This window comes from Ylistrum balloti, unplaced genomic scaffold (assembly GCF_031769215.1).
Source record: "Ylistrum balloti isolate Yb309-2 unplaced genomic scaffold, AGI_CSIRO_Ybal_v1 Utg371700, whole genome shotgun sequence".
NCBI classification, from domain to species: domain Eukaryota; kingdom Metazoa; phylum Mollusca; class Bivalvia; order Pectinida; family Pectinidae; genus Ylistrum; species Ylistrum balloti.
Window position 1 is genome coordinate 202,985 of NW_026782857.1, and position 26,627 is coordinate 229,611.

General features: G+C 36.7%; 2 protein-coding genes across 2 annotated transcripts; both read left to right on the forward strand.

Annotated features, from left to right (window-relative positions):
- Positions 1-792: 792 nt before the first annotated feature.
- On the forward strand, positions 793-9,328 carry LOC132563372 (cyclin-F-like). Its single transcript, XM_060228135.1, has 12 exons — positions 793-811; positions 1,880-2,055; positions 2,748-2,854; positions 3,024-3,091; positions 3,290-3,474; positions 3,773-4,326; positions 5,376-5,680; positions 6,319-6,406; positions 6,762-6,861; positions 7,050-7,186; positions 7,578-7,723; positions 8,877-9,328. Exons 1-12 carry the CDS (start codon positions 793-795, stop codon positions 9,326-9,328), a joined length of 2,337 nt encoding a protein of 778 aa, XP_060084118.1.
- Positions 9,329-23,553: 14,225 nt separating this feature from the next.
- On the forward strand, positions 23,554-26,627 carry LOC132563377 (tubulin alpha-1A chain). The gene is made up of 3 exons (XM_060228141.1): positions 23,554-23,658; positions 24,927-25,149; positions 25,329-26,627. The coding sequence occupies exons 1-3, from the start codon at positions 23,656-23,658 to the stop codon at positions 26,456-26,458; spliced, it is 1,356 nt and encodes a 451-aa protein (XP_060084124.1). The 5' UTR covers positions 23,554-23,655; the 3' UTR covers positions 26,459-26,627.

Here is a 26,627-nt window from a genome sequence, read left to right on the forward strand (position 1 = left end):
ACCCTCAGCGTTGTCCCGCCCTCAAACTGATTATCGTAAATAATATCGGTTGATTTCATGATATATAACATGGGGTTAATTAAATTAAAATCAAAAGGAAATTAAATGCAAACCATGTGTTGTTTATGAATTATTATTTTTGTTCTATATTTTTCAAATTACCTCGACATAACATGGTCGGTTTGAAAATTATGTTTCGATTTTTGAACCAACACCGGCCAAACGGCTGGCCAGCGCTTTTGCGACAGTGAGGATACTATTATCATGATATTTTGGAGTTATATTGTTATCTAACGAAACACATTATTAAATATATGTCTTTGTTGTTTGTTAAATGTTTAGAAACGGTTTTCAACGGCCAACAATTTTGAAATACCAACACTAGAGAAAGCTGAATTGGGGAATCCCCGATACTTGACATTACCTGTTGCTCTACTCGAACAAAAATCCATTAGCCTTATAGATAGTGCATATTGATCTATATGCGTAGCACGATAACAATGCTTTCAATCATAGGCATATGTGTTCAGACATGTAATTCATAAATTAAATTAACATGTTAGCAGACATTCCACAAACATGTTTTAGACATTGGATTTGATTGGTTCATTGCTTTGACATGTAGACGCTTGTTTACATTTTGAACCAATCGTTATCGGGAATGCCCTTGTGGATACTAAAAATAGCATAAGCATATGTTGTATCGAAGCGGAGTCGGAATGTAAGCAGTTTGACATTTCTTCATTCTACCCGAGAATAATTCATGGAAACACGGAAGATATTTAGGAAATCATGAGTTTTGTTTCTTTTCGTAAGTATAACTTTTCTAAAAACAAAATGCCACTGGAATTACCGATCTTGGAGTAAATTTAAAGCAGTTATGACATATTGTTGTGAATATCAAACCAACATGTTTAGACAGCTGTCAGAGACCGGTGTTGCTTGTGACTTTCAAAATGATAACATGTGTTTCTTGTGTGTTATGTTAACAAGTTTGTTAAAATTTCTAAATGGTACTTTCATTGTGTATTATTTATTTCTCTTCACAAATTTGTTACTGGTAGATACTATATTTTTGTTTTGAAGCACATGTCTTTAAAATTGAGATTGAAATAAGGTTACTTGTACCTAAATTCAAATATCCATGAGTTGATATGAAAAATTCTGCATGTCATTTCATTTTCTTATTTCCACAATGTATAGAAATAACAAGACTGAAAATTTCTCAATCTAAAATAACATTGATTTTTTCCCCAGTTCTTTGATATTTGGAATTTGGAACTGTATCGGATATAAATGTAATGTGAATCACATATCATTTGTAACATGGGACAGTCATTTGTAAAGTGCTGCTAGTTTTATTGGCAAATCAGCTTATTAGAATTGTTAGTAATCTGGGGTACATATTTAACTTTGAATGCAAATTTGAAAAATTGTCATTGTCACGAAAAGTAATTTGTCCTGATAAAAGTTGATAATGAAGTGAATGGGATTCGAAACAAATTGTAAGTCGTAAATTGAAATATTTCACGAATTCTTTATTAAATGAGTGATGTGGTCAATTGGCAACATGATATTGTTACACCTGTTAAAATGGTGACATCAACTCATGGTGCATATCATTGAAGCATATATTAGTTGTTTCCCTACTGAAAAGTGGAACTAACTTGTGAATTATGGGAGAAGAATGTGATAAGTTTGAGCTCCTGTAGTTTTATAGTTGTCTAGTGATTGGACCATGATCGGATCAGTTTTGGCTCCCTGTTATGTCTTAAATACCATTTCTGCTCATTATGTCTTAAGTACTCTCTGTCTCCAATAACTTGTTTTTTTTGCAGAACGTTTATACATCCAGTAACTTTGTTTTCTTTTCTTACAGTGCTATCTGCCCTCAGTAAATTCCAAAAGTCACCCAACACCTTTATACCTGTCCACATGCATATGCAGCTCCGTCCTAGAAAACACAACCAACTGACAATATGGCACATTCCAGAGGAAGTCCTCCTCTATATTCTCAAAGGCCTTCACATTAGGGATATTCTCAACATGAAAATGGTACGTATGACAGCTGTTTCTGGAGAGAAGGAATTCTTTATTGCTACTTGTAAATCAAGAGTTTTAATTGAAATGAAGCTGAAAATGTACCTATAACACTCATGTTAAGTACATATATCCTACCAGCTCTTCTTTGCTTTCAATAAATATTTGCCATGTATTTGACTGAGAAACACAAGGTAGAGCTAGGGCCCTTGAATGTATGTGTTGTTATGGGAATTCATGGAGATATTCTTCTTTACTTGGTGTTGTTTTTAAAGTACATTGTTGGAATTTTTACTTTTAGTTTTTTCCTGGGAAGTTGAGTCTAAAAAATTCATTATATTTATCAGAAGAATGATTATGGATAAAATTTGCTAAGCCTTGTCAAAATATTTTCCACTGTTCACATGAAGTGTCAAAAATATGTCAGTTTTGTTTTTATATAATATTTAACCTGAATTGAGCCCAGGGGGCCAATAATTCATTTCCTACTTGAAGTCAGGGTTGGTTAAGTACAGGAGAATAAACTAACCTGTGGCTACTACCAGATAAATTTATATGAACATGTACACACTGTGAATCTTGGTTGAATATAATGAAACTTAAATGGGCCGGGAGTTATTTACCTGGGTGTAATGGAGGAAGATATTTTAGTCCCTGTTAGACATGACTTTGATGTAAACGAACCGTTAATACATTTCCATTTCTAGGTACACCCCTACTTTCGAGACATGATAGACGATAACTCGCCAATATGGGCAATGGCAAGTTTCCAAGACAACTGGCCAATGTGTAATAATCTTGGACATTTTGAACGGTAAGAATGACAAATTGCGTAGATTCTCTCAATTCATTTGACGAGTTTCTTGTCAACAGAGAAAACAGAAGTCCTATCAGTGACAATGGTAAATTTTTATGCATTGTTTTGTACATGTTTGATTGAGAACTGATTTAATAACAGTTTCCCTTTTTTTCATCTGTTTCAGAGCTGCAAACTTTGGAAATATAGAAGCTCTCATCAAGCTAGCTATCGCCTACCTCTACAATGAAGGATGTAAGTTGTAACAATGTTTATATTTGTTTCCACCATTTTAACTGCTCTAGCATGATTTTACTAAGAATGAGGAAAATGGAGAAATATTTTCTGTATAATTGTTTTTAGTTTTGGGAAAAGAAAAGTATTATTGTCCTGAAGAAACTGCCTGTTTTTGACCAAAATATTTGATGTTAATGATTAATCTGCTCTTTGCAGTGCCTGAGGATGAGTGTCATGTAACAAGCAATGGTGAGAAGGCGGCAGACATGTTCTGTAAGATCGAGAGTCTCACACCAGGAACAGACCCATTTTCCTGGCTTTTTATCCGTCCTCCTTGGTCAATCAACGGTGCCTGCTGCAAGGAGACAGTGTTTACACATATGAAGAAATTTGTAGAAGAGGTAAGTTGTCAATGTGTCTACATAAAATTCTGATCTGCTGGGAATGTCTCTCACAAGAATATGTATTTCTCAGCAATCAGACTTGTTCTTAAGGTTTCTGAGACAAGGATTTTAGACAACGATGTGAAAACAACATTTTAAAAATCTAACCCTGCAACAAAGAAAAAAAAAAGAATAAAGCTCAACATAATTCAATGTTTTGAAAAATTCTTTAATTGTAGTAATTTATTTTTAATTGATACTTAGTATTTATTTAGTATTTATGTATTTTATCTATACTGTTGTCTTTATTCGACAGCATCCTGACAATGGAGATATACAGGTTTGTGTAGCTAAAACTGTCTCTCTACTGGAAGAGGATGGCAGTACAGAGGCTCAGCTGTATCTCCAGCAGGCTGCACAACATCAGTCTGGGCTCGGGGCTTATCTACACTGGCAACAGTGCTGGCAGGATCGCGTGTGTGACCGTGCATCAAGACTAGAAAGTATACGACAGCTGCGACAAGTTGCCAAACTGGGGAATATGGAAGCACAACTAAGCTTGTGTAAATTTTATGCCAAGGAAATATATTGTGGTGTTAGTCTCGACCAAGCAGCATTGACAGTTCGTGAATTTGTTCGTTCTGTCACGCCTATTAACGTTCAGAGTTGCTTCAAAACTTCACATGAGTTGACACCATCGATGCGTTACATCCTCGTAGACTGGCTGGTGGAAGTGGCTGGAATGAAAGACTTCTCTAGTCAAACTCTCCATGTGGCTGTTAGTGTAGTAGACAGATATCTCAAGGTTCATAAGACAACACGCTCCAAATTACAGCTCCTGGGGGTTGCAGCAATGGTCCTTTGTTCTAGGTAAATGTTTTTACTGACAGACTGGTCAATCTTATGGCATTTTTTAATTAATTTTTGTCTCGCACGGTTCATTGTATACATATTTGACTTATTACCGTAAAAACCCACGTAATGTCCGCATCTGTGTAATGTCCGCACCCCTTTTTTAACACAAAAATCTGTCCATGTAATGTCCGCGGGTAAAAAATGCAAATTGAAGCTGCCAATTTCATTTCACGTACGCTAATGTCGTAATGGCCGAGAGCATGTCGCATTGTGTATAACTTACAGGTACCATTCAAGAATTCACTTAATTGTTTATAACAAAGTTATTCTCCATAATGGTACAGTAAGCTTACCAGTATGACAAGTCCTCATTTCGATAATTGGTGTTTTGATAAGGGTTAGCCCAGCAGTGTTATAAACAGCTTGGGTCGTCTCCTCACCTCGAGTGTGAGTGAGTGACAGCGTGTGATTAGCCAATTAACGATAACTATACAGTAACATGACCCGCCCATGACCCACGGCGCCACTGACCCTACTGACACACCATCAGACGACGAGAACGCCATTTATTACAACGACCAGACAGAGGAAGACAACTTCAATCTATTAAACCGGCCTGCTATGTATTAAGACTTTCTGATAAACGATCCATAATTTTTAATGTGACAAAGTCAAACAATTTTTGACACAATACGAACCTGTAACGAGAAATTGGAAGGAATTAACCATGGAAACTATAATAAATAATCATAAATAATCATGTTTGGTTGAGGTAGAAAAAACCATAGAACGATAATATCAGGTATGCTTGGCTTTTAAGAACACAATTAGGAGATATGATATGAATTGTCGGAAGGAAAAAGTTCATTTCCTCTATATCTCTGTAACTTTGATTTTTGAAAAAAAGTGCGGACATTACATGGGTTTTTACGGTATCAATTTTTAGTATTTTTTGTCTGGTTTTGAAAACATTAGTAAGTCTGTTACATAAATTCTTTGTTATTGCAGTCCTTCTATACAAGAAGAAACACAGAAATAAATTTCGCACTTATTGGTTGTTTCAGATTTTTAGGTAAAGACATTATCACGATTCGTGAGGCTGCATGGCTCACAGACAATACATACAAGTACGAAGATGTGGTGCGCATGATGGGCGAGATTACAGCCACTTTGCGTGGTAAAATCAGGGTGGCCAACAGCTTTGATTTCGTGGAGCTGTTTTCCTTGTTGGCGAGATTGGACAGGAAAAGTTCATTTCTGGCAGAATACATCTGCGAGTTGTGTCTACTGCAGGCAGAAATGGGCCAATATAAGCCTACCGAGATTGCTGCAGCATCCGTCCTTCTGGCACGCATACTCACACGACTTGGTAAGTCAATGCTTGTACATGTTGTAGCAATTTTCGTACATTGGTATTTGTCTGATTAATTGATGGATATTTAAGATCAGAATTTTGTCACTCATAATTACTCAAAAATGATTGTACTTGAAAAAAGACTAACCATATCTGATATGTATGGTTACAAAAAAATGAGAGTACTCTTCATTAAACTTACTCCAGAGAAAATTTTGAAACTCACAATTTTGTAAAGAAAAATTCAAAGAAAATTATTTTCTTGAAAGAAAAAAAGCCTTTTGATTAAAAATCATTGCCTGCTGCAGGAATTGAACCTCCACCATCAATCATTTGTTACAGATTGAAACCTTACAGTTTCAACAACAGTTTGAAAATAAAAATGTTGCCTTTCTGAAACATAGTGCATTGAATAAGAAAAGAAACTTTTGCATGGAAATAAAGGTAAACTGTAGTGTTGTCCTGGTAAAGGGGAGATAATCACAAAACACAAGAGCTGTTAAAGCAAATACAACATTGTGTTGATAGGTCAGTAATGTTAGCACCCTTTTAACATGTACCACTGAGGCATTGTTATAGAAACACACCTGTTACCTTATAAGATAAAAAACACCATTCAAGATTGATCATATTTCGTTTCCTTGATCTTACAGACGATCCTTGGCCAAAACGTTTGGTTCAGTTTACCGGCTTTACGATAGAAGACATCAGTAGATGTGCTTTCCATGTACATGAGAAATGGTGAGTGTCTGTTATTCCCGTTGGTTTTATCACAAGAAACACAAATTTTACACTATAAGTTCGAATATTGGTGTTATCAAGGTCTGATGTCTGTAAAAGTTTGACATGTTTTGATGTGAAAAGTTGTGAAATTTCAAATAATGCAAGGAGGAATCTAGCACTTGATAATAAAGGCAAGGTGAACTTTTATTAATTTCAGTAATGTCTCAACATTAACATTTCATTAAGTTGTAAATTTAGATTGATAAGACTATCTGGTGATCTGAGGTTGAATTGTTGAATCCTATTTAACTCGCTAAGCTATGTATTTCGGAGTTTTAGAGACTGGAACAGACTTTTTTTTATTTCATTTCAGTTTCTTAGAAGGCTCTGTTGTGGACCATAGAGACGTCACCCTTCAGGCTGTAAAACTACGTTATTCTGACAAAAAGTTTTTGGAAGTCAGCGAAATGGAGGTAAGATTTTCATATGGAAATCTTTTTGGGTACTGTAAATAAATGTAATTCTCCATCTTAAATGAATAAACCAGTTACCATAGCAACATTTTAGGACGTAAAGTTCCAATTATCAAGAATCTGAAAACAATATTTACTATCATCGGGGAAAGTTCCAGAAGACTATAGGAAATGGTGTATGATTTCAGATTATGAGTTACGAAGAGCTGTGTGCAATGTTGGGCGTGACAGATCACATCCAGCAGGGACTTGATGTCTGCGTAAAATTCAAAAATGATGACCAACTCATCTTGTCCCCCTCCAGGAAGAAACGAAGGTGTGATCGGTAAGTTTTCATCACAGTGATTCTATATATGTATTTTTTTCTTAATCAGTTTCTACAATGTTTGATATTCAACTAAAGAACAAATTGGCATATTAATTAAAAATGAAATCAACAATATTTGATTTTCAAAAATAAGTACACGACAAGAAAGGTTAGCTTTCATTTTGATGATTTACATATATAGGTGGGTTTTTTGTCTTTTGTTTTTTGTTTTTGTTTTTGTTTTTTTTTTTTTTTATTATATTTTTGTTTTTTTTTAACTTTACCCATTTATGAACCAATTATTGAAAAAAGAAAAACTGATAGATTCATTAGATTCATAGGTAATACTTTAAATTAAGTTTTTATTTTATAAGGATGTGCTGATCACTTCGGTGTTTTGCTTTAACAGGAAGTTACCCAGTGTAGAGGGTCGTGAGAATACAGCGACGCCCTCTATTGAAAAGAGTGCTATCATGGATGAATCTATACTGTCAGGTTATGATGGTGATAAAGAGGACGAGGAGAAAGACGATGATTCTTTCCTTGAGTATGATGGTAGGTGTCCTAAACTATTGCTTCATTGCCCTTTGTGGAGCATTTTTAAGCCAAATAAGGGACAGGGGCCGAGTAGAGAAAAGGAAAGGTTTTAAATCAAAAGGCTTTAAGTAGGACTTACTTCTAGGCAAGAAGGATTCAGGCAGCGTCATGTTTTATTTAGTTTTTATTTACACTATTTTTTTTCATGAAAAATTTTGCACTGTTTTGATGACTGGAATTTATAAAATAATCTATTTGTGGGAAAAAATTGCATATTGTTAACAGTTATCTACCTTGGACTGTAGTTTTACCTAAACTTTTGTAATGTATGTTTAGAACATGGTTACAGTTTTCATGATACATTTTATGATATGTTTGAACTGATGCACTGGTAGGTAGATTTATTTATACCATGTTCATCTGGCATTAGGTCCATATTGGGTATTGAAGCCCACCCATATCTAGTTCAGTGCTGTAGAAATGAAAACAAACTGTGCATTGACCTGTAATAAACTGATTGCAGTGTTTTGAGCCAGAGATTGTGTAGCACTATCTAGGCATTTTACACAATAAAATGATAGTTTGAAGATACACTATACTTTGTAATATCTTGGCAATCATCGATATGCCAGGGTTTACAATCTCTGATCAATCATAGACTGGATATGCCAGGGGTTACAATCTCTGACCAATCATAGACTGGATATGCCAGGGGTTACAATCACTGACCAATCATAGACTGGATATGCCAGGGTTTACAATCTCTGACCAATCATAGACTGAATACGCCAGGGGTTACAATCTCTGACCAATCATAGACTGGATATGCCAGGGGTTACAATCACTGACCAATCATAGAGTGATACGCTCCTTCCAAGATAACAAAGGAGCTAAACCACACTTCAAAGCCAGAATAATATACTGTTATGTCACATCAAGATTCATTTGATGTACATCAAAGGGTCAAATTAGTCTTCTCGTCTAATTCATCAGGTGTTGTACATGGAACAGCAGAGGTGTAGGGAGCAATAGTTAATGATGTGACCTCTGGAATATTGAAAATGATATAACATAAATAAATTCTAGTTTCTACGCTGAGCATGGTTTGGTGTCTGTAATGATACTGCTATCATAGCATCCCCTCTTAACTGATGTTGCTTTTGTTTTACAGACTTGAGTGAAGAAAACAAATTTGAGGAACATAGTAATGGTGCTGTGGGGTCAGAGAATGACTTGCCTTGTGAAGGATCACTACAGTTATCTCCCCTGCGTGTTACTGGGGTCGAATGTAGTCCAGACATTAGATCCTCTTCAGGTGTGTCTTCGCCAGGGTCATCTGGCGGGGAAGCCAAGTTAAGCCCCGTCCCACTCCTCCCGCGATCTTCTCTCGGGATTTCTGGTCATGCCTCTCATGTATTCGGAGGTGTCTGTGTGCAAAACAATCATATAAGTGGCTTGGAAAGTCACAGTTCTAAAAGCAATAATGGTGCTAATTTCTCTCCACAAGGTACTTTGAGAGGATTTGTTCAAGGCAGTGTGTCAAGTCATATGACGCTGAGGAGGACAACAAAGCGGAAAAGTCGACATTTTCTGTCTGGTGATAGTTCTGCACGGAAGCAATGACAACAGAGTGAGTGTGTGTGAACTAGAATCAGAATAAGTTTAGCGAGAGTTTAGTTTCAGGAGGAGTGTGAATGAGGTTTTCAAAAACACCATCTTCATCTACTACAAGGTAGATGATATTTTCTAACTCACAATGATCATGTGACCATTCTCAATTTTATCATTTTACATTGAATCAAATATCTCTGTGTCTGTTTTAGGTATATTTTAAGCAGTATTTACAAACTGTGAAATCAGGATATTAAGAATTTATCTGATGGGGAAATAGTCTAAAAGGATTTTTTGGCTATCACAGATGATTAAAAAAAATTAACTAAATTTTTTACTGAGGCCAGTGTTTTCCTATAATTTTTGTTTGTGACATTGTAAATCAGATAATCTGGTTGTATTGCTTTTTGGTTTAACTTGAACAAGAAAATATCATATTCATATTTCACCAAAATATGAATAATTTTGAAGCTGTTATTGTGAATTTTTTATTTTTTATTTTTTTCAAAATCAGGAGAAAAGACCAGTACATATCTGATCAAATATTCCCCTTTTCGATATAAGTGTGGCCTTGAAAACAAACAAGTTAGTAGAAGTTGACATTAAGAATGATAAAGCTGATGCTTGGTGACAGTGGGATGTTCACTTTGAAGTTAAACCTGTCCTGTCAGATTGACAGGACAAAAAATAATTTATAATTGGATTGAAGAGGACCAGTGCTATATTTAATGATGACATGTTGTTGAGATATCAGGGATACATGAACACATTTCTCGTTGATTCCATAATACAAATATACCTCTGCTTGATATACTCATTCACAAAATCGATTTTCTTCATTTTTACTCTCCGTTGTCGAGGGACTTGGTACCGTGTCAGTTGTGTGTTAGTTTTTAAACTATAACACCTCTGCAGGCTTGCTTCTATGGTTGTTTACCGAGCCAGTCAGATGAGATTTAGACAGAGCTTGTACTCATCTGGTATCTCCTGGTTAACAGTCATGAAACCATTGCAAATAATTTCGAAAAAAAATATAAATAGGTCCTCCAAGCTTTGAAAATGGCGTTTTTTTTAATTTTGATATGTCATATTTAAAAAAGAATGAATGAAATGGCTTTGGGATAGAACATATTTTGGTTCCCTTCATCAAGATTCATTTCTCACAGCTTTTACATCAAGATTTTTCTCAGGGATCATCAGATTTTAGAAAAATCTCAATCTTAAATATCTTTAGATATGAACATGTACTCCATGAAATTTAAAAAAAAAAAAAAATGATATTTGACCAATTACATATCATAGTTGATGTAGTTTTAAAATTTGGAAAACATATTCATAAATTACAGACAGTCTTGCACAGATTTAAGCTGCTTAACAAAAAATTTTGGTATTCTTGTTTGCTCCTTATTCTCAACCCTGTTTGTGCCAACAACTTTTGTATTGTTTACATATTTGAAGCATGTCTGTTTATTGGAATAAGAATGTTACAAGACTTGTCAGGGTCTGATAGAATGACTGTTTAAAAAGAAAAATTTGTATCAAATACAAGAATGCTTGATATATTTGTTGTGGTTTGATTGTGACTGTATGCAGTTTTTTTTTTTAGTTTTAGCTCTGTAAGATTGACCTATGAGTGTTCTATATCAGTCTCACTGAGCGTATAGAAAAAGATGGAAAGGTATGGTCAGAGATTGAAATTAGGGAGACTGATGGAAAATGTATGAACCGAGATTGAAATTAGGGAGACTGATGGAAAATGTATGATCTGAGATTGAAATTAGGGAGACTGATGGAAAATGTATGAACCGAGATTGAAATTAGTGAGACTGACGGAAAATGTATGAACCGAGATTGAAATTAGGGAGACTGATGGAAAATGTATGATCTGAGATTGAAATTAGGGAGACTGATGGAAAATGTATGATCTGAGATTGAAATTAGGGAGACTGGTGGAAAATGTATGATCTGAGATTGAAATTAGGGAGACTGGTGGAAAATGTATGATCTGAGATTGAAATCAGGGAATCTGATGGACAATGTATGATCTGAGATTGAAGTTAAGGAGACTGACAGAAAATGTATGGTTTGAGGTTGAAATCGGGGAATCTGGTGGAAAATTATGATCTGAGATTGAAATTAGTGAGACTGGTGGAAAATGTATGAACCGAGATTGAAATTCGGGAGACTGATGGACAATGTATATGATCTTAGATTGAAGTTAGTGAAACCAATAAAAAATGTATGAACGAGGAATGAAGCAAAAAAAAATGATAGAGAAGTGTTATGATCGTCATTGATGATGTGAATCTGGATGTAGAGTAAATGATGAGTAAATTGAAAAACATGTGGATGATTTCAGGAATGTTAGTATTTATAGAGAAACTGAGGAATGCCTGAACTGTTTTAATATGTAGAGAGTCAATAGAAATCGTGACATAATGTGAGGTATGTATTTTCATTACCATCTTACAACAATTTATTTGCCACTTGAAGCATTACACACATTTTTTTTTTTTTTTTTCCGATAACACCAATTTGTGTTGTGTTAAAAGGATTCATTTTTCACAGAAATTCTGAAACCAATTTTGGAGTTCTCTAAATCTGGTGATTTTATCTTAAAGGCATTCCTTTTTTGATAATTTTTATGTTTTATCAAAATCAAAACCCACCAGATTAGCAGTATGGTAATTTTTGAAGGTTTTTCAAATTGTTATGTGAATTTATCATTGTACCTGATTTTTAAAAAACGTCATGTACAAAAATGTAACAAAATATATTCATTCACAGTATTTCTATGCATGGGTTAGATGTGGGCTACTTTCTAGGTATTACAACACCCATTTTCTGGTCCTAAGGAAATTTGTCAGCATTCCTATCGTTCACCTTATAGACACAACACCAGATTTCTTGTGTTCAATTGTATGTTGATTTTAATATGCAGACTGGGAACTTGTTTTTTCAGTATAAATATGTGTTCATTCTATTTAGGCCTATTCCAGTTTAAAACATCTTTTACCAACCCAGGACTCCAAGTTCTGTACAAGGGTACCATCCATTTAGGTGATAATTTGCCTGAAAGTAATAGGTAGGAAACCAAACTATGGATGGAAATTATTTATTTTTGTAGTCCTAAGGTCAGGTAGATATTGTACTGGAATAGCTCTTATCAAGCATATATAGTTTTCTCAGAAAAAAAAACACAAATTCATTTTTATCACTGAAATTGGTAAAGAAGTTTGGAAATCCTGTTTGATCATGACTTCAATGATCAAGTTCTGTGATTTTAGGCAAATTTTGTATAAAATTATTAAAAACATTTGATGAATTCAGTATGGCCTTGTTATGAGTGTAAGATCTCATATTTTTGTTTATAAAACAGGCTATTATCTTGAATAGTACCATTTCAATACTGAGACAATCCTGTGTTCATATTATTTATCTACAACATCATGTTAGTGTTATTACACACGTCATATAGTACATTTGCCATGAACAACAGAACAGTCCTGTTATGAGAAATTTTTATGTAATAACAAAAATCCACAAAACAGACCCCCCAAAAAAAGGAAAATTGTGAACAAGTTTTCGATGATTATATGTGAAAAATTTTTTATGTTAGAAAATTTCATCTTTTGCTATCTGATTGCGGTTTTAATCTTTACAGTCAGGTTGTTTCACGTTTTAGTGCAAAATAATCTGCCAACCTTCAGATAAAAAAATTATTTTGGAGAATTAAAACAGTTTGATGGATTCCATTTGTCTATCATTCCAGTTGACTGTCTCGCTCAATATTGAATGCTGAGACTTTCACAAATTCATGACATTTTTTAAGGCAGTTGGGATTGTCCCACATTATCATTTCATCATCATCTATGATAACACATTCCTTATTACACCATTATAAAGTGTTATTTGCAACTGGAAACAAATAAAGGGTGAAATGTTTGTCCACCTATTTCCTGAAGCATTGTAAGTCATACATTTACAACAAGGGGAGATAAATCATGTGTCCGTCTGACGTATATACCAGGTAAGTGTACTTGTCTCGGGGTCTGTTATTGGATCCAATCCATAGCATTAAAGTTTATGTATATCAATTATATTTATATTTTTGTAACTAAAACAACTGAAACTTATAAATTTTGTCTTTGTTGTCTTTAAGCTCACCTGGTCCAAAGACCAGTGAGGTAAATTTTAACAAACCTGGTCAAATGACCACTGAGGTGAACTTATGCCATGGTGCAGCGTCCGCCAACTTTATACTGAAAATTGTTTCTAGTTATGGTCAGAAGCATCCTTAGGGGGTTGGAAAACCAAGTTTTATACATATTGGTTCGGGTTGGGGGGAGGGGTCTTTAAGAACCTACTCACCCTGCAGGAATGAATGGACTTTACCTAAACTTGGTCTGAAGCATCCTTTGGTAAACCTGTACCCAATATGGGAGGGTAAATTCTTTAAAAATTTTTACTCGTCCTGTAGGAATGGATGGATATTGCCCAAATTTGATCCGAAGAAATCTATGGTGAAGGGGAATGAATTTTCTTTTTTTTTAACTGTAGATCTCTGACTGCTGGCGAGGAAATGATGGTGCCCCTACAGGGGAAATGCAGCAAATCAAAGTCCTGTTGAAATGATTGGATTTTGCTAAAATTTGGTCTGAAGTATTCTTCAGTTAATGGGAATCAGCTCTGTATAAACATTTGATCCTGACACCTTGTTGGGTTGAAGGAATTGGGCCCCATTGAGAAATTGTAAGCTCCAAGTTTGTCATTTGAATTTCTTTATCAAATGACTGAAAAGCTAAATTAGCTATGTGAAAGATGCAGGTCCCTTTAGCCTATTGAAGTTTTTTTATGGATATGATGATACAGTAAAACTACATTAATTTCAAGACTATTGGCTTGGGACAGTACAAAATCTCTAATGATGGCAATAACACAATTTCTAACTGTTAATTTACTGGATAATAAGAATGAATTTAAAATAGTATATATACTTGTACACCGGAGGTATATATTGACTGGTAGACTAGAGGTATATATTGACTAGAAGGCTGGAGGTATATATTGACTAGTAGACTGGAGGTATATATTGACTAGTGGACTGGAGGTATATATTGACTAGTAGACTAGAGGTATATATTGACTAGTGGACTAGAGGTATATATTGACTAATAGACTGGAGGTATATATTGACTGGTAGGCTGGAGGTATATATTGACCAGTAGACTGGAGGTATATATTGACCAGTAGACTGGAGGTATATATTGACCAGTGGACTGGAGGTATATATTGACTAATAGACTGGAGGTATATATTGACTGGTAGACTAGAGGTATATATTGACTAGTAGACTGGAGGTATATATTGACCAGTAGACTGGAGGTATATATTGACCAGTAGACTGGAGGAATATATTGACTAGTAGACTGGAGGTATATATTGACTAGTAGACTAGAGGTATATATTGACAAGTAGACTGGAGGTATATATTGACTAGTAGACTAGAGGTATATATTGACTAGTAGACTGGAGGTATATATTGACTAGTGGACTGGAGGTATATATTGACTAGTAGACTGGGGGTATATATTGACTAGTAGACTAGAGGTATATATTGACTAGTGGACTGGAGGTATATATTGACTAGTAGACTGGAGGTATATATTGACTAGTAGACTAGAGGTATATATTGACTAGTGGACTAGAGGTATATATTGACTAATAGACTGGAGGTATATATTGACTGGTAGGCTGGAGGTATATATTGACCAGTAGACTGGAGGTATATATTGACCAGTAGACTGGAGGTATATATTGACCAGTGGACTGGAGGTATATATTGACCAGTAGACTAGAGGTATATATTGACATGTAGACTGGAGGTATATATTGACTAGAGGTATATATTGACTAGTAGACTGGAGGTATATATTGACTAGTAGACTAGAGGTATATATTGACTAGTAGACTAGAGGTATATATTGACTAGTAGACTAGAGGTATATATTGACTAGTAGGCTGGAGGTATATATTGACTAGTAGACTAGAGGTATATATTGACGAGTAGACTGGAGGTATATATTGGCTAGTAGACTGGAGGAATATATTGACTAGTAGACTGGAGGTATATATTGACTAGTGGACTGGAGGTATATATTGACTAGTGGACTGGAGGTATATATTGACTAGTGGACTGGAGGTATATATTGACTAGTAGACTAGAGGTATATATTGACTAGTAGACTAGAGGTATATATTGACGAGTAGACTGGAGGTATATATTGACTAGTAGACCGGAGGTATATATTGACCAGTAGACTGGAGGTATATATTGACCAGTAGACTGGAGGTATATATTGACCAGTAGACTGGAGGTATATATTGACCAGTAGACTGGAGGTATATATTGACTAGTAGGCTGGAGGTATATATTGACTAGTAGACCGGAGGTATATATTGACCAGTAGACTGGAGGTATATATTGACCAGTAGACTGGAGGTATATATTGACCAGTAGACTGGAGGTATATATTGACCAGTAGACTGGAGGAATATATTGACTAGTAGACTGGAGGTATATATTGACTAGTAGACTGGAGGTATATATTGACTAGTGGACTGGAGGTATATATTGACTAGTAGACTAGAGGTATATATTGACTAGTAGACTAGAGGTATATATTGACGAGTAGACTGGAGGTATATATTGACTAGTAGACCGGAGGTATATATTGACTAGTAGACTAGAGGTATATATTGACTAGTAGACTGGAGGTATATATTGGCTAGTAGACAGGAGGTATATATTGACTAGTAGACTGGAGGTATATATTGACTAGTAGACTGGAGGTATACATTGGCTAGTAGATTTGAGGTATATATTGACTAGAAGGCTGGAGGTATATATTGACTAGTAGAATGGAGGTATATAATGTCTAGTAGGCTGGAGGTATATATTGACTGTTAGTCTGGAGGTATATATTGACTAGTAGAGTGGAGGTATATATTGACTAGTAGACTAGAGGTATATATTGACTAGTGGACTAGAGGTATATATTGACTAATAGACTGGAGGTATATATTGACTGGTAGGCTGGAGGTATATATTGACTGGTAGGCTGGAGGTATATATTGACCAGTAGACTGGAGGTATATATTGACTGGTAGGCTGGAGGTATATATTGACCAGTAGACTGGAGGTATATATTGACCAGTAGACTGGAGGTATATATTGACCAGTGGACTGGAGGTATATATTGACTAATAGACTGGAGGTATATATTGACTGGTAGACTAGAGGTATATATTGACTAGTAGACTGGAGGTATATATTGACCAGTAGACTGGAGGTATATATTGACCAGTAGACTGGAGGAATATATTGACTAGTAGACTGGAGGTATATATTGACTAGTAGACTAGAGGTATATATTGACAAGTAGACTGGAGGTATATATTGACTAGTGGACTGGAGGTATATATTGACTAGTAGACTAGAGGTATATATTGACTAGTAGACTGGAGGTATATATTGACTAGTGGACTGGAGGTATATATTGACTAGTAGACTGGGGGTATATATTGACTAGTAGACTAGAGGTATATATTGACTAGTAGACTAGAGGTATATATTGACTAGTAGACTGGGGGTATATATTGACTAGTAGACTAGAGTTATATATTGACTAGTAGACTGGAGGTATATATTGACTAGTAGACTAGAGGTATATATTGACTAGTAGACTGGAGGTATATATTGACTAGCAGACTAGAGGTATATATTGACTAGTAGACTAGAGGTATATATTGACTAGTAGGCTGGAGGTATATATTGACTAGTAGACTAGAGGTATATATTGACCAGTAGACTGGAGGTATATATTGACTAGTAGACCGGAGGTATATATTGACTAGTAGACTAGAGGTATATATTGACTAGTAGACTGGAGGTATATATTGGCTAGTAGACAGGAGGTATATATTGACTAGTAGACTGGAGGTATATATTGACTAGTAGACTGGAGGTATATATTGACTAGTAGACTGGAGGTATACATTGGCTAGTAGATTTGAGGTATATATTGACTAGAAGGCTGGAGGTATATATTGACTAGTAGAATGGAGGTATATAATGTCTAGTAGGCTGGAGGTATATATTGACTGTTAGTCTGGAGGTATATATTGACTAGTAGAGTGGAGGTATATATTGACTAGTAGACTGGAGATATATATTGACTGGTAGACTAGAGGTATATATTGACTAGTAGGCTGTATGTATATATTGACTAGCAGACTGGAGGTATATACTGACTATTAAAATAGAGGTATATATTGACTAGTTGGTCGGTTAAGGGTTTAATTTTTGTCATTTTCAGCCATGTTATTTACATATATTTTTATCGGAGGAATGTCGATGACATTGATATTTTTGTGTTGACGTGTCCTTACAGGCGTTCATGCTGTTGTAATTCAGTAAACGTAGTCAGGCGTGTCTGTATTTAAACCTGTTAACCAAACTCGCCGCACCTTTTACACAATACGGTAGGTAGTCTGTCTCCTGTTGGTCCGTTAATTAAGAACAGACCTATATCGCCCGGGACAATTCACAATGGCAAGAATGTGCTAGATCTATTATAAAGACGATGTGTGTTTAAGGTATTGACCGGCCTTAATATACAATGTGTGTATTTGTCAAACAAACAAGGTTTAGAACAAGCAAACATATCGTCGTTAGGTATTGGTGAAGTGGTAGGAGGAACTTTTCTTTTCCATGCACTTAAACAATACGGGTAAAGAAGGACCCAACCAAGCCCGTAAAAAATTATATTACCAGTAAAATCTCATGAATCATTTCATCACTTGTATGAATCTGACGAGAGTTTTGAAGTATTAAGGGTTATGATGAGTCTGAAAATGTTAACATATAACTATGTGAAGGTAGGGGTTACCGTCTGTAAAAGAGGGTTTTTGTGTGTTCGACAGTTTAATTGTCCGTATAACCAAACATTTGCATGGTAACAATATGTTTATCGTTATGATGCTGTTTGGATTATGTATGTTTTCATGTGTTACTTCAGTTCTCTGTGTGTAACTGTCGTAGGTTTCCATGTGTCATTTCAGTTCTCTGTGTGTAACTGCCGAGGGTTTCCATGTGTCACTTCAGTTCTCTGTGTGTAACTGTCGAGGGTTTCCGCGTGTCATTTCAGTTCTCTGTGTGTAACTGCCGAGGGTTTCCATGTGTCATTTCAGTTCTCTGTGTGTAACTGCCGAGGGTTTCCATGTGTCATTTCAGTTCCCTGTGTGTAACTGCTGAGGGTTTCTGTGTCACTTAAGTTCCCTGTGTGTAACTGCCGAGGGTTTCCGCGTGTCACTTCAGTTCCCTGTGTGTAACTGCCGAGGGTTTCCATGTGTCACTTCAGTTCTCTGTGTGTGAATGTCGAGGGATTCCGTGTGTCATTTCAGTTCTCTGTGTGTGAATGTCGAGGGTTTCCATGTGTCACTTCAGTTATCTGTGTGTAACTGCCGAGGGTTTCCATGTGTCACTTCAGTTCTCTGTATGTGAACGTCGAGGGATTCCGTGTGACTTTTCAGTTCCCTGTATGTAACTGTCGTAGGTTTTCATGTGTCACTTCAGTTCTCTGTGTGTGAATGTCGATGGCTTCCATGGGTCACTTCAGTTCCATGTGTGTAATTGCCGAGGGTTTCCATGTGTCACTTCAGTTCTCTGTGTGTGAATGTCGAGGGATTCCGTGTATCTTTTCAGTTTTCTGTGTGTAACTGTCGTAGGTTTCCATGTGTCACTTCAGTTCTCTGTGTGTAACTGCCGAGTGTTTCTATGTGTCACTTCAGGTCTCTGTGTGTGAATGTCGATGGCTTCCATGGGTCACTTCAGTTCCATGTGTGTAATTGCCGAGGATTTCCGAGTGTCACTTCTATCGTGTGTAATTTAGCGATCCCATTTGTCAGCTTCGATTAAAGTTTCTGTGTGTAAATGAAGGTTTCTAACTATCACTTAAAGCTGCTGTGTGTAACCGAATGCTTCAATGTATCACTTCAGGTTACTGTGTGTAATCGAATGTTTCAATGTATCACTTTAGGTTATTGTGTGTAACCGAATATTTCAATGTATCACTTCAGGTTACCATGTAATCGAATGTTTCAATGTATCACTCCAGGTTACCATGTAATCGAATGTTTCAATGTATCACTTCAGGTTACCATGTAATCGAATGTTTCAATGTATCACTTCAGGTTATTGTGTGTAACCGAATATTTCAATGTATCACTTCAGGTTACCATGTAATCGAATGTTTCAATGTATCACTCCAGGTTACCATGTAATCGAATGTTTCAATGTATCACTTCAGGTTATTGTGTGTAACCGAATGTTTCAATGTATCACTTCAGGTTACTGTGTGTAACCGAATGTTTCAATGTATCACTTCAGGTTACTGTGTGTAACCGAATGTTTCAATGTATCACTTCAGGTTACTGTGTGTAACCGAATGCTTCAATGTATCACTTCAGGTTACTGTGTGTAACCAAATGTTTCAATGTATCACTTCAGGTTACTGTGTGTAACCGAATGCTTCAATGTATCACTTCAGGTTATTGTGTGTAACCGAATGTTTCAATGTATCACTTCAGGTTACTGTGTGTAATCAAATATTTCAATGTATCACTTCAGGTTACTGTGTGTAACCGAATGTTTCAATGTATCACTTCAGGTTACTGTGTGTAACCGAATGCTTCAATGTATCACTTCAGGTTACTGTGTGTAATCGAATGTTTCAATGTATCACTTTAGGTTATTGTGTGTAACCGAATATTTCAATGTATCACTTCAGGTTACCATGTAATCGAATGTTTCAATGTATCACTTCAGGTTACTGTGTGTAATCAAATATTTCAATGTATCACTTCAGGTTACTGTGTGTAACCGAATATTTCAATGTATCACTTCAGGTTACTGTGTGTAACCGAATATTTCAATGTATCACTTCAGGTTATCATGTAATCGAATGTTTCAATGTATCACTTCAGGTTACCATGTAATCGAATGTTTCAATGTATCACTTCAGGTTACTGTGTGTAACCGAATGTTTCAATGTATCACTTCAGGTTACTGTGTGTAACCGAATGTTTCAATGTATCACTTCAGGTTACCATGTAATCGAATGTTTCAATGTATCACTTTAGGTTACTGTGTGTAACCGAATGTTTCAATGTATCACTTCAGGTTATCATGTAACCGAATGTTTCAATGTATCACTTCAGGTTATCATGTAACCGAATGTTTCAATGTATCACTTCAGGTTACCATGTAATCGAATGTTTCAATGTATCACTTCAGGTTACTGTGTGTTATCAAATATTTCAATGTATCACTTCAGGTTACTGTGTGTAACCGAATGTTTCAATGTATCACTTCAGGTTATCATATAATCGAATGTTTCAATGTATCACTTCAGGTTACTGTGTGTAATCAAATATTTCAATGTATCACTTCAGGTTACTGTGTGTAACCGAATATTTCAATGTATCACTTCAGGTTACTGTGTGTAATCGAATGTTTCAATGTATCACTTCAGGTTACTGTGTGTTATCAAATATTTCAATGTATCACTTCAGGTTACTGTGTGTAACCGAATGCTTCAATGTATCACTTCAGGTTACTGTGTGTAACCGAATGTTTCAATATATCACTTCAGGTTACTGTGTGTAATCGAATGTTTCAATGTATCACTTCAGGTTACTGTGTGTAACCGAATGTTTCAATGTATCACTTCAGGTTATCATGTAATCGAATGTTTCAATATATCACTTCAGGTTACTGTGTGTTATCAAATATTTCAATGTATCACTTCAGGTTACTGTGTGTAATCAAATATTTCAATGTATCACTTCAGGTTACTGTGTGTAACCGAATGTTTCAATGTATCACTTCAGGTTACTGTGTGTAACCGAATGTTTCAATGTATCATATACTGTGTGTAATATATATATATATATATATATATATATATATATATATTGTATTGATTTTATGTGAGAGCTTATAAACATGTACAGGCTTCCGACAAAAAGCGATAGATATTAAAAAAAGAGTCCACCTGAGCAGGATCATTTACATATCACCACCTGTGTGATACTGAAGTATTAAAAAACGCGTTTTTAAATATCTATCAGTACTGGAATGTCACGAAAGCTTGATTATAACCATGTATCTTTATACATCAAAGCATGATTAAAATTATGGTCCGTAATTAGTGTTTTTGTGTCTCCACCCTTTATTCTACACGGGAATGTATTTAATTTCAGTTTGTGTTGAAGTGGATCGCTATTGACGTTCCTTGTGTAAACATATTGTAAGATATAGAAGTATCATACACACTGTTGTTTGTTGTTTACGTTATTGCTGTGCAACGCCTTGACTTGTGTGTGTGATACCTGTCCACTCCTGCGGCATAAAGGCGCTACGTTCAGCACACGATGGGAATTCAAGGATATTCTAACTACCTCCTCTTACTTACCTCCTCACAATCCCAATTTCCTTCTTTTACAAGTCCAAAAATCTAACCTTCCCCGGTCTCCTAGTCCTAGGCGAATTCTCATTTCCCTATCATTCTCCTATATTTTATTCTCTCTCTGATACATTCTGTTCTCTCTCTCTCTGATACATTTTATTCTCTCTCTGATACATTCTAACCCCCCCTACTCTCTCTCTCTCTCTCTCTCTCTCTCTCTCTCTCTGACTGATACATTCTGTTCTTTCTATGATAAAATTTATTCTCTCTGATAAAATTTATTCTCTCTCGGAGACATTCTATCTCTCTCTCTCTCTCTCTCTCTCTCTCTCTCTCTCTCTCTCTGATACATTCTATCCTCTCTCTCTCTCTCTCTCTCTCTCTCTCTCTCTCTCTCTCTCTCTCTCTCTCTCTCTCTCTCTCTCTCTCTCTCTCTTTGATACATTTTATTCTCTCTCTGATACATTTTATTCTCTCTCTGATACATTCTACCACACCCCCCTCTCTCTCTGACTGATACATTCTGTTCTATCTCTGATACATTTTGTTCACTCTCTGATGCAGTTCTCAACTCCTCCACGCCATCCCACCTTCTTCTCACTATTTCCCCTCCCAATTCCTTCTTCCAATCCTTCTCTTGCTGTCCCTATCCAGTCCTTTTCTCACAATACTTTCTCCCCTATCCAAAGTCTCCCAATTCCGTCGTCCTTGGTCCTCTCCCCTTCTCAAATAACCTATCCCATTACCCCCACCTTACTTCAGCTCCTAAGCCCATCCTCCTCCCAGTCTCCTCGCATTTCTCCCAGTCCCCAACACATCTATCCAATCTATCATTCTCTTCTCACCCTTCAAAAATATAATCATCAATGTCTCTCCATTCTTTCTCCTTTCCAACGTATAACCACCCCTTCCCTCTCCCAGTCTTCCTCTCCTCCCCTCCACCTCGCATCCCATTCACCCTCCCTCAATTCCCCATTCATCCCTCTTTCGATTCCTTTTTATCCCCTCTCCCACCCAGCTCCCTTCCTAATTCTTCCATTTCCCATTCCCCCTTCTCACTCAGTATCACAATATAGTAAGGTTCAAATATTTCTCTTAAATAATGACTTAGACATTCCTTCAATAATTGCGCAACTTTCGGTGCAATCAAATGCTTATATTCGTTTAATTATATGTTTGTTTGGTTTTTTTAAATTCTTTTTTATGAACTTTCAAAACAAAATCACTTTAAGAAACCGCTTTATTTAACTTGTTGCTAATGCAATATCAATATTATTCGAAACAGGTATCGACAAGACAAATGGCGTTTATTACAAATGATTGAAGTGTCAATTGTCTAACAATTGTTTTAACGATTGTTAAACAAAGGTGAGTATTGCCGTGTTGAAAATATATACAATACTTACTTGAAATCTATGACGGGGTATAGACACTATCTCGTGTGTTACAATATTATCTACATGGGCCGATCGATCAGCTGTCACGTGACAGTTGCTACAACAAAGCTAACGTCACACCTGGGATACAGGTAATATTGCCGCCAAAGTCAGAACAGGTCAACGAGGCGAAAATATCACTTACAGGTTCTTCCTGATGAACAACCAATGGAAACACGCAGGACAGCAGATGACATCAGAATCGACCAATCAGAATCCAGGTTAAGGGTTAAAGTTAAATATTGTGTATAAATACCGAGAAACCCGCTATCGCGCCATTCAAATTTCTCACCAGCGGATCATCGAACTCCCCGTGAGGATTTAACCGGCATCTTCTTACCCCTTTCAACTCGTTTGAAACCAACTTTTCATCATGGTAAGTCAATTATAATCTATCATGGATCATATTTTTGGGAAAATTGTAATCTGTCACCATGAATATAAGCAGCAGTTGTGTGTCATTTATTGAGCTCTTATTCTACCGGTAAATATCTAAAAATAACCGACACATTTCAACCACCGAGTTGGGCGGGATGACGATGCGACCATTTGCCGAGTTACCTAGTAATATTTGTTATCCATGGAATTTTCTACTTGGTTAAGGGACTGTGGAGTATACTCTTGACCTAAATACCGATACAAGAATACCGAAATGTTTATTGAAAGGGAATAAATTGATTTTTCGACGCGAATGTGATGTCCGTGTCACCATGGTGATATCGATTGTATACTTGTTATTATGTTAAACTATGTTACTTTTCGTATAAAATTAATAAACAGCATTCCCAGCTCGTTGATTGGCTGAAGAACCAAACCTGGTCAAGTTTTCATGTGAAATATATCTACCTCTGTGGTATTTTCCCCGAAAACATATATTACTCCTGGCCACGTGTTAAACGCTACGAGAAAGGTGATTGTTGAAATATTTCGGAATTTAGGAAACGATGAAATATCTGAGTATCTAAAACAGCAGTTTACGAATCTTATAGTCGATGGAAAAGGGAGTTCAATCCGATTACGAGGTTAAATCAAGTTTAAATTAGCAGGTGTTTAGATCTCTTTGTGTACAAGTTTAAACTTGTCAACGGTTGAGCGATTTCCTGTCCGGGTCGTTGTAAAGGTGTGTCACCAGTTTAAAATGTTTTGCACTCATTGGTTTAAATGTTAACTTCTAGAATAAACCGGATATCAGTTGTCGAGATTATAAATTTAATTACTTATTAATATGTCGCATGTTTTAAATGTGAACATTTTGCCACAAGGCAGATGTAAGCAATACGCAATCAGGATGACAATGTTTGAAATGAAAAGTCGTTCAACATGGGACAGAAAGCAAAACATTTAATTGATAAATTAAAAATGTGTAGTATTGGCATGATTAAATAAAGGAATGGGAGAAAAATATATATATATAGGTATTTGTCAAGTTTTATATTTTTTTACTTAATATAATGTACGCTACATAAGTATTTCATAGCAATTTTTTTCAAATATCTCATCACTCTAGTTAGAGATAGGAGTGGGAATATAACTTGTATGAATTTTGAAAACTCCAATAATATAAGAAGTAAGTTTGGTGTATCTGTATTGCAGTAGGATATGTTTTGATGAATAGTATCATTATGTAAAACCTTTGTGTTACAGAGGGAATGTATCAGCGTCCACGTCGGCCAGGCCGGAGTCCAGATGGGCAATGCCTGCTGGGAATTGTACTGTCTGGAACACGGTATCCAGCCTGATGGCCAGATGCCCTCAGACAAGACCATCGGAGGGGGAGATGACTCCTTCAACACCTTCTTCAGTGAGACTGGAGCTGGCAAGCACGTTCCCAGGGCCGTGTTTGTAGATCTGGAACCCACTGTTGTTGGTATGTAAATTTATTGCTCAAATTGAAATTTTCAAATCTTCATTCAAAGAGTTCTGTAAATTAAATGAAATAATTTTGAATTGGAAAATAAAATGATTTGTATTGCTGATCACTCCTTTGATGGCTGATCTGATTGTTAAATGAGGCTTGTATCTGAATTATCTGTTTTTGTGCTACAGATGAGGTACGTACCGGAACATACAGGCAGCTTTTCCACCCCGAGCAGCTCATCACCGGCAAAGAGGATGCTGCTAACAACTACGCAAGAGGTCACTACACTATTGGAAAGGAAATTGTTGACTTGGTTCTTGACCGCATCAGGAAGTTGGCTGACCAGTGTACCGGTCTTCAGGGATTCCTCATCTTCCACAGCTTCGGCGGTGGTACCGGATCTGGATTCACCTCCCTCCTCATGGAACGTCTCAGTGTTGACTACGGAAAGAAATCCAAACTGGAATTCGCCATCTACCCAGCTCCCCAGGTCTCCACTGCCGTTGTTGAGCCTTACAACTCCATCCTGACCACCCACACCACCCTTGAGCACTCTGACTGTGCCTTCATGGTCGACAACGAGGCTATCTACGATATCTGCCGCAGAAACTTGGACATTGAGCGACCAACATACACCAACTTGAACCGTCTGATTGGTCAGATTGTCAGCTCAATCACTGCCTCCCTCCGATTTGATGGTGCCCTGAACGTCGACTTGACCGAGTTCCAGACCAACTTGGTGCCATACCCACGTATCCACTTCCCTCTGGCTACATATGCCCCAGTCATCTCTGCCGAGAAGGCCTACCATGAGCAGCTTTCAGTTGCTGAAATCACCAATGCCTGCTTCGAGCCTGCCAACCAGATGGTGAAATGCGATCCCCGTCACGGCAAATACATGGCCTGTTGCATGTTGTACAGAGGTGATGTTGTGCCCAAGGATGTCAACGCTGCCATCGCCACCATCAAGACCAAGAGGACCATCCAGTTCGTCGACTGGTGTCCCACTGGTTTCAAGGTCGGAATCAACTACCAGCCACCCACCGTTGTTCCAGGAGGTGATCTGGCCAAGGTCCAGCGTGCCGTGTGCATGTTGAGCAACACCACCGCCATCGCTGAGGCCTGGGCTCGTCTTGACCACAAGTTCGATCTGATGTACGCCAAGCGTGCTTTCGTCCACTGGTACGTCGGAGAGGGTATGGAAGAGGGAGAATTCTCTGAGGCTCGTGAGGATTTGGCTGCTCTGGAGAAGGACTACGAAGAGGTCGGAGTCGACTCCGTTGAGGGTGAAGGAGAAGAGGAGGGTGAGGAATATTAAATTTCCTGCCAAAATGACTTTAACTACCCGATTGAATATGTTGTCTTTAAGACCTGGACCTCATTGTTAACTCACATTTCCAATACACCTTGCTATGTGTTACAATGTTGTGTTTGTTTACAAGATATATTTCATGTTGGGACGGTTAATAAACCTGATCTGATAAAAA

Coding starts and splice junctions, on each gene's coding strand:
- LOC132563377 (XM_060228141.1), top strand. Junction 25,150..25,328: donor TCTGGAACCCACTGTTGTTG/GTATGTAAATTT, acceptor TTTGTGCTACAG/ATGAGGTACGTACCGGAACA.
- LOC132563372 (XM_060228135.1), top strand. Junction 2,056..2,747: donor ATATTCTCAACATGAAAATG/GTACGTATGACA, acceptor TTCCATTTCTAG/GTACACCCCTACTTTCGAGA. Junction 6,407..6,761: donor TTCCATGTACATGAGAAATG/GTGAGTGTCTGT, acceptor ATTTCATTTCAG/TTTCTTAGAAGGCTCTGTTG.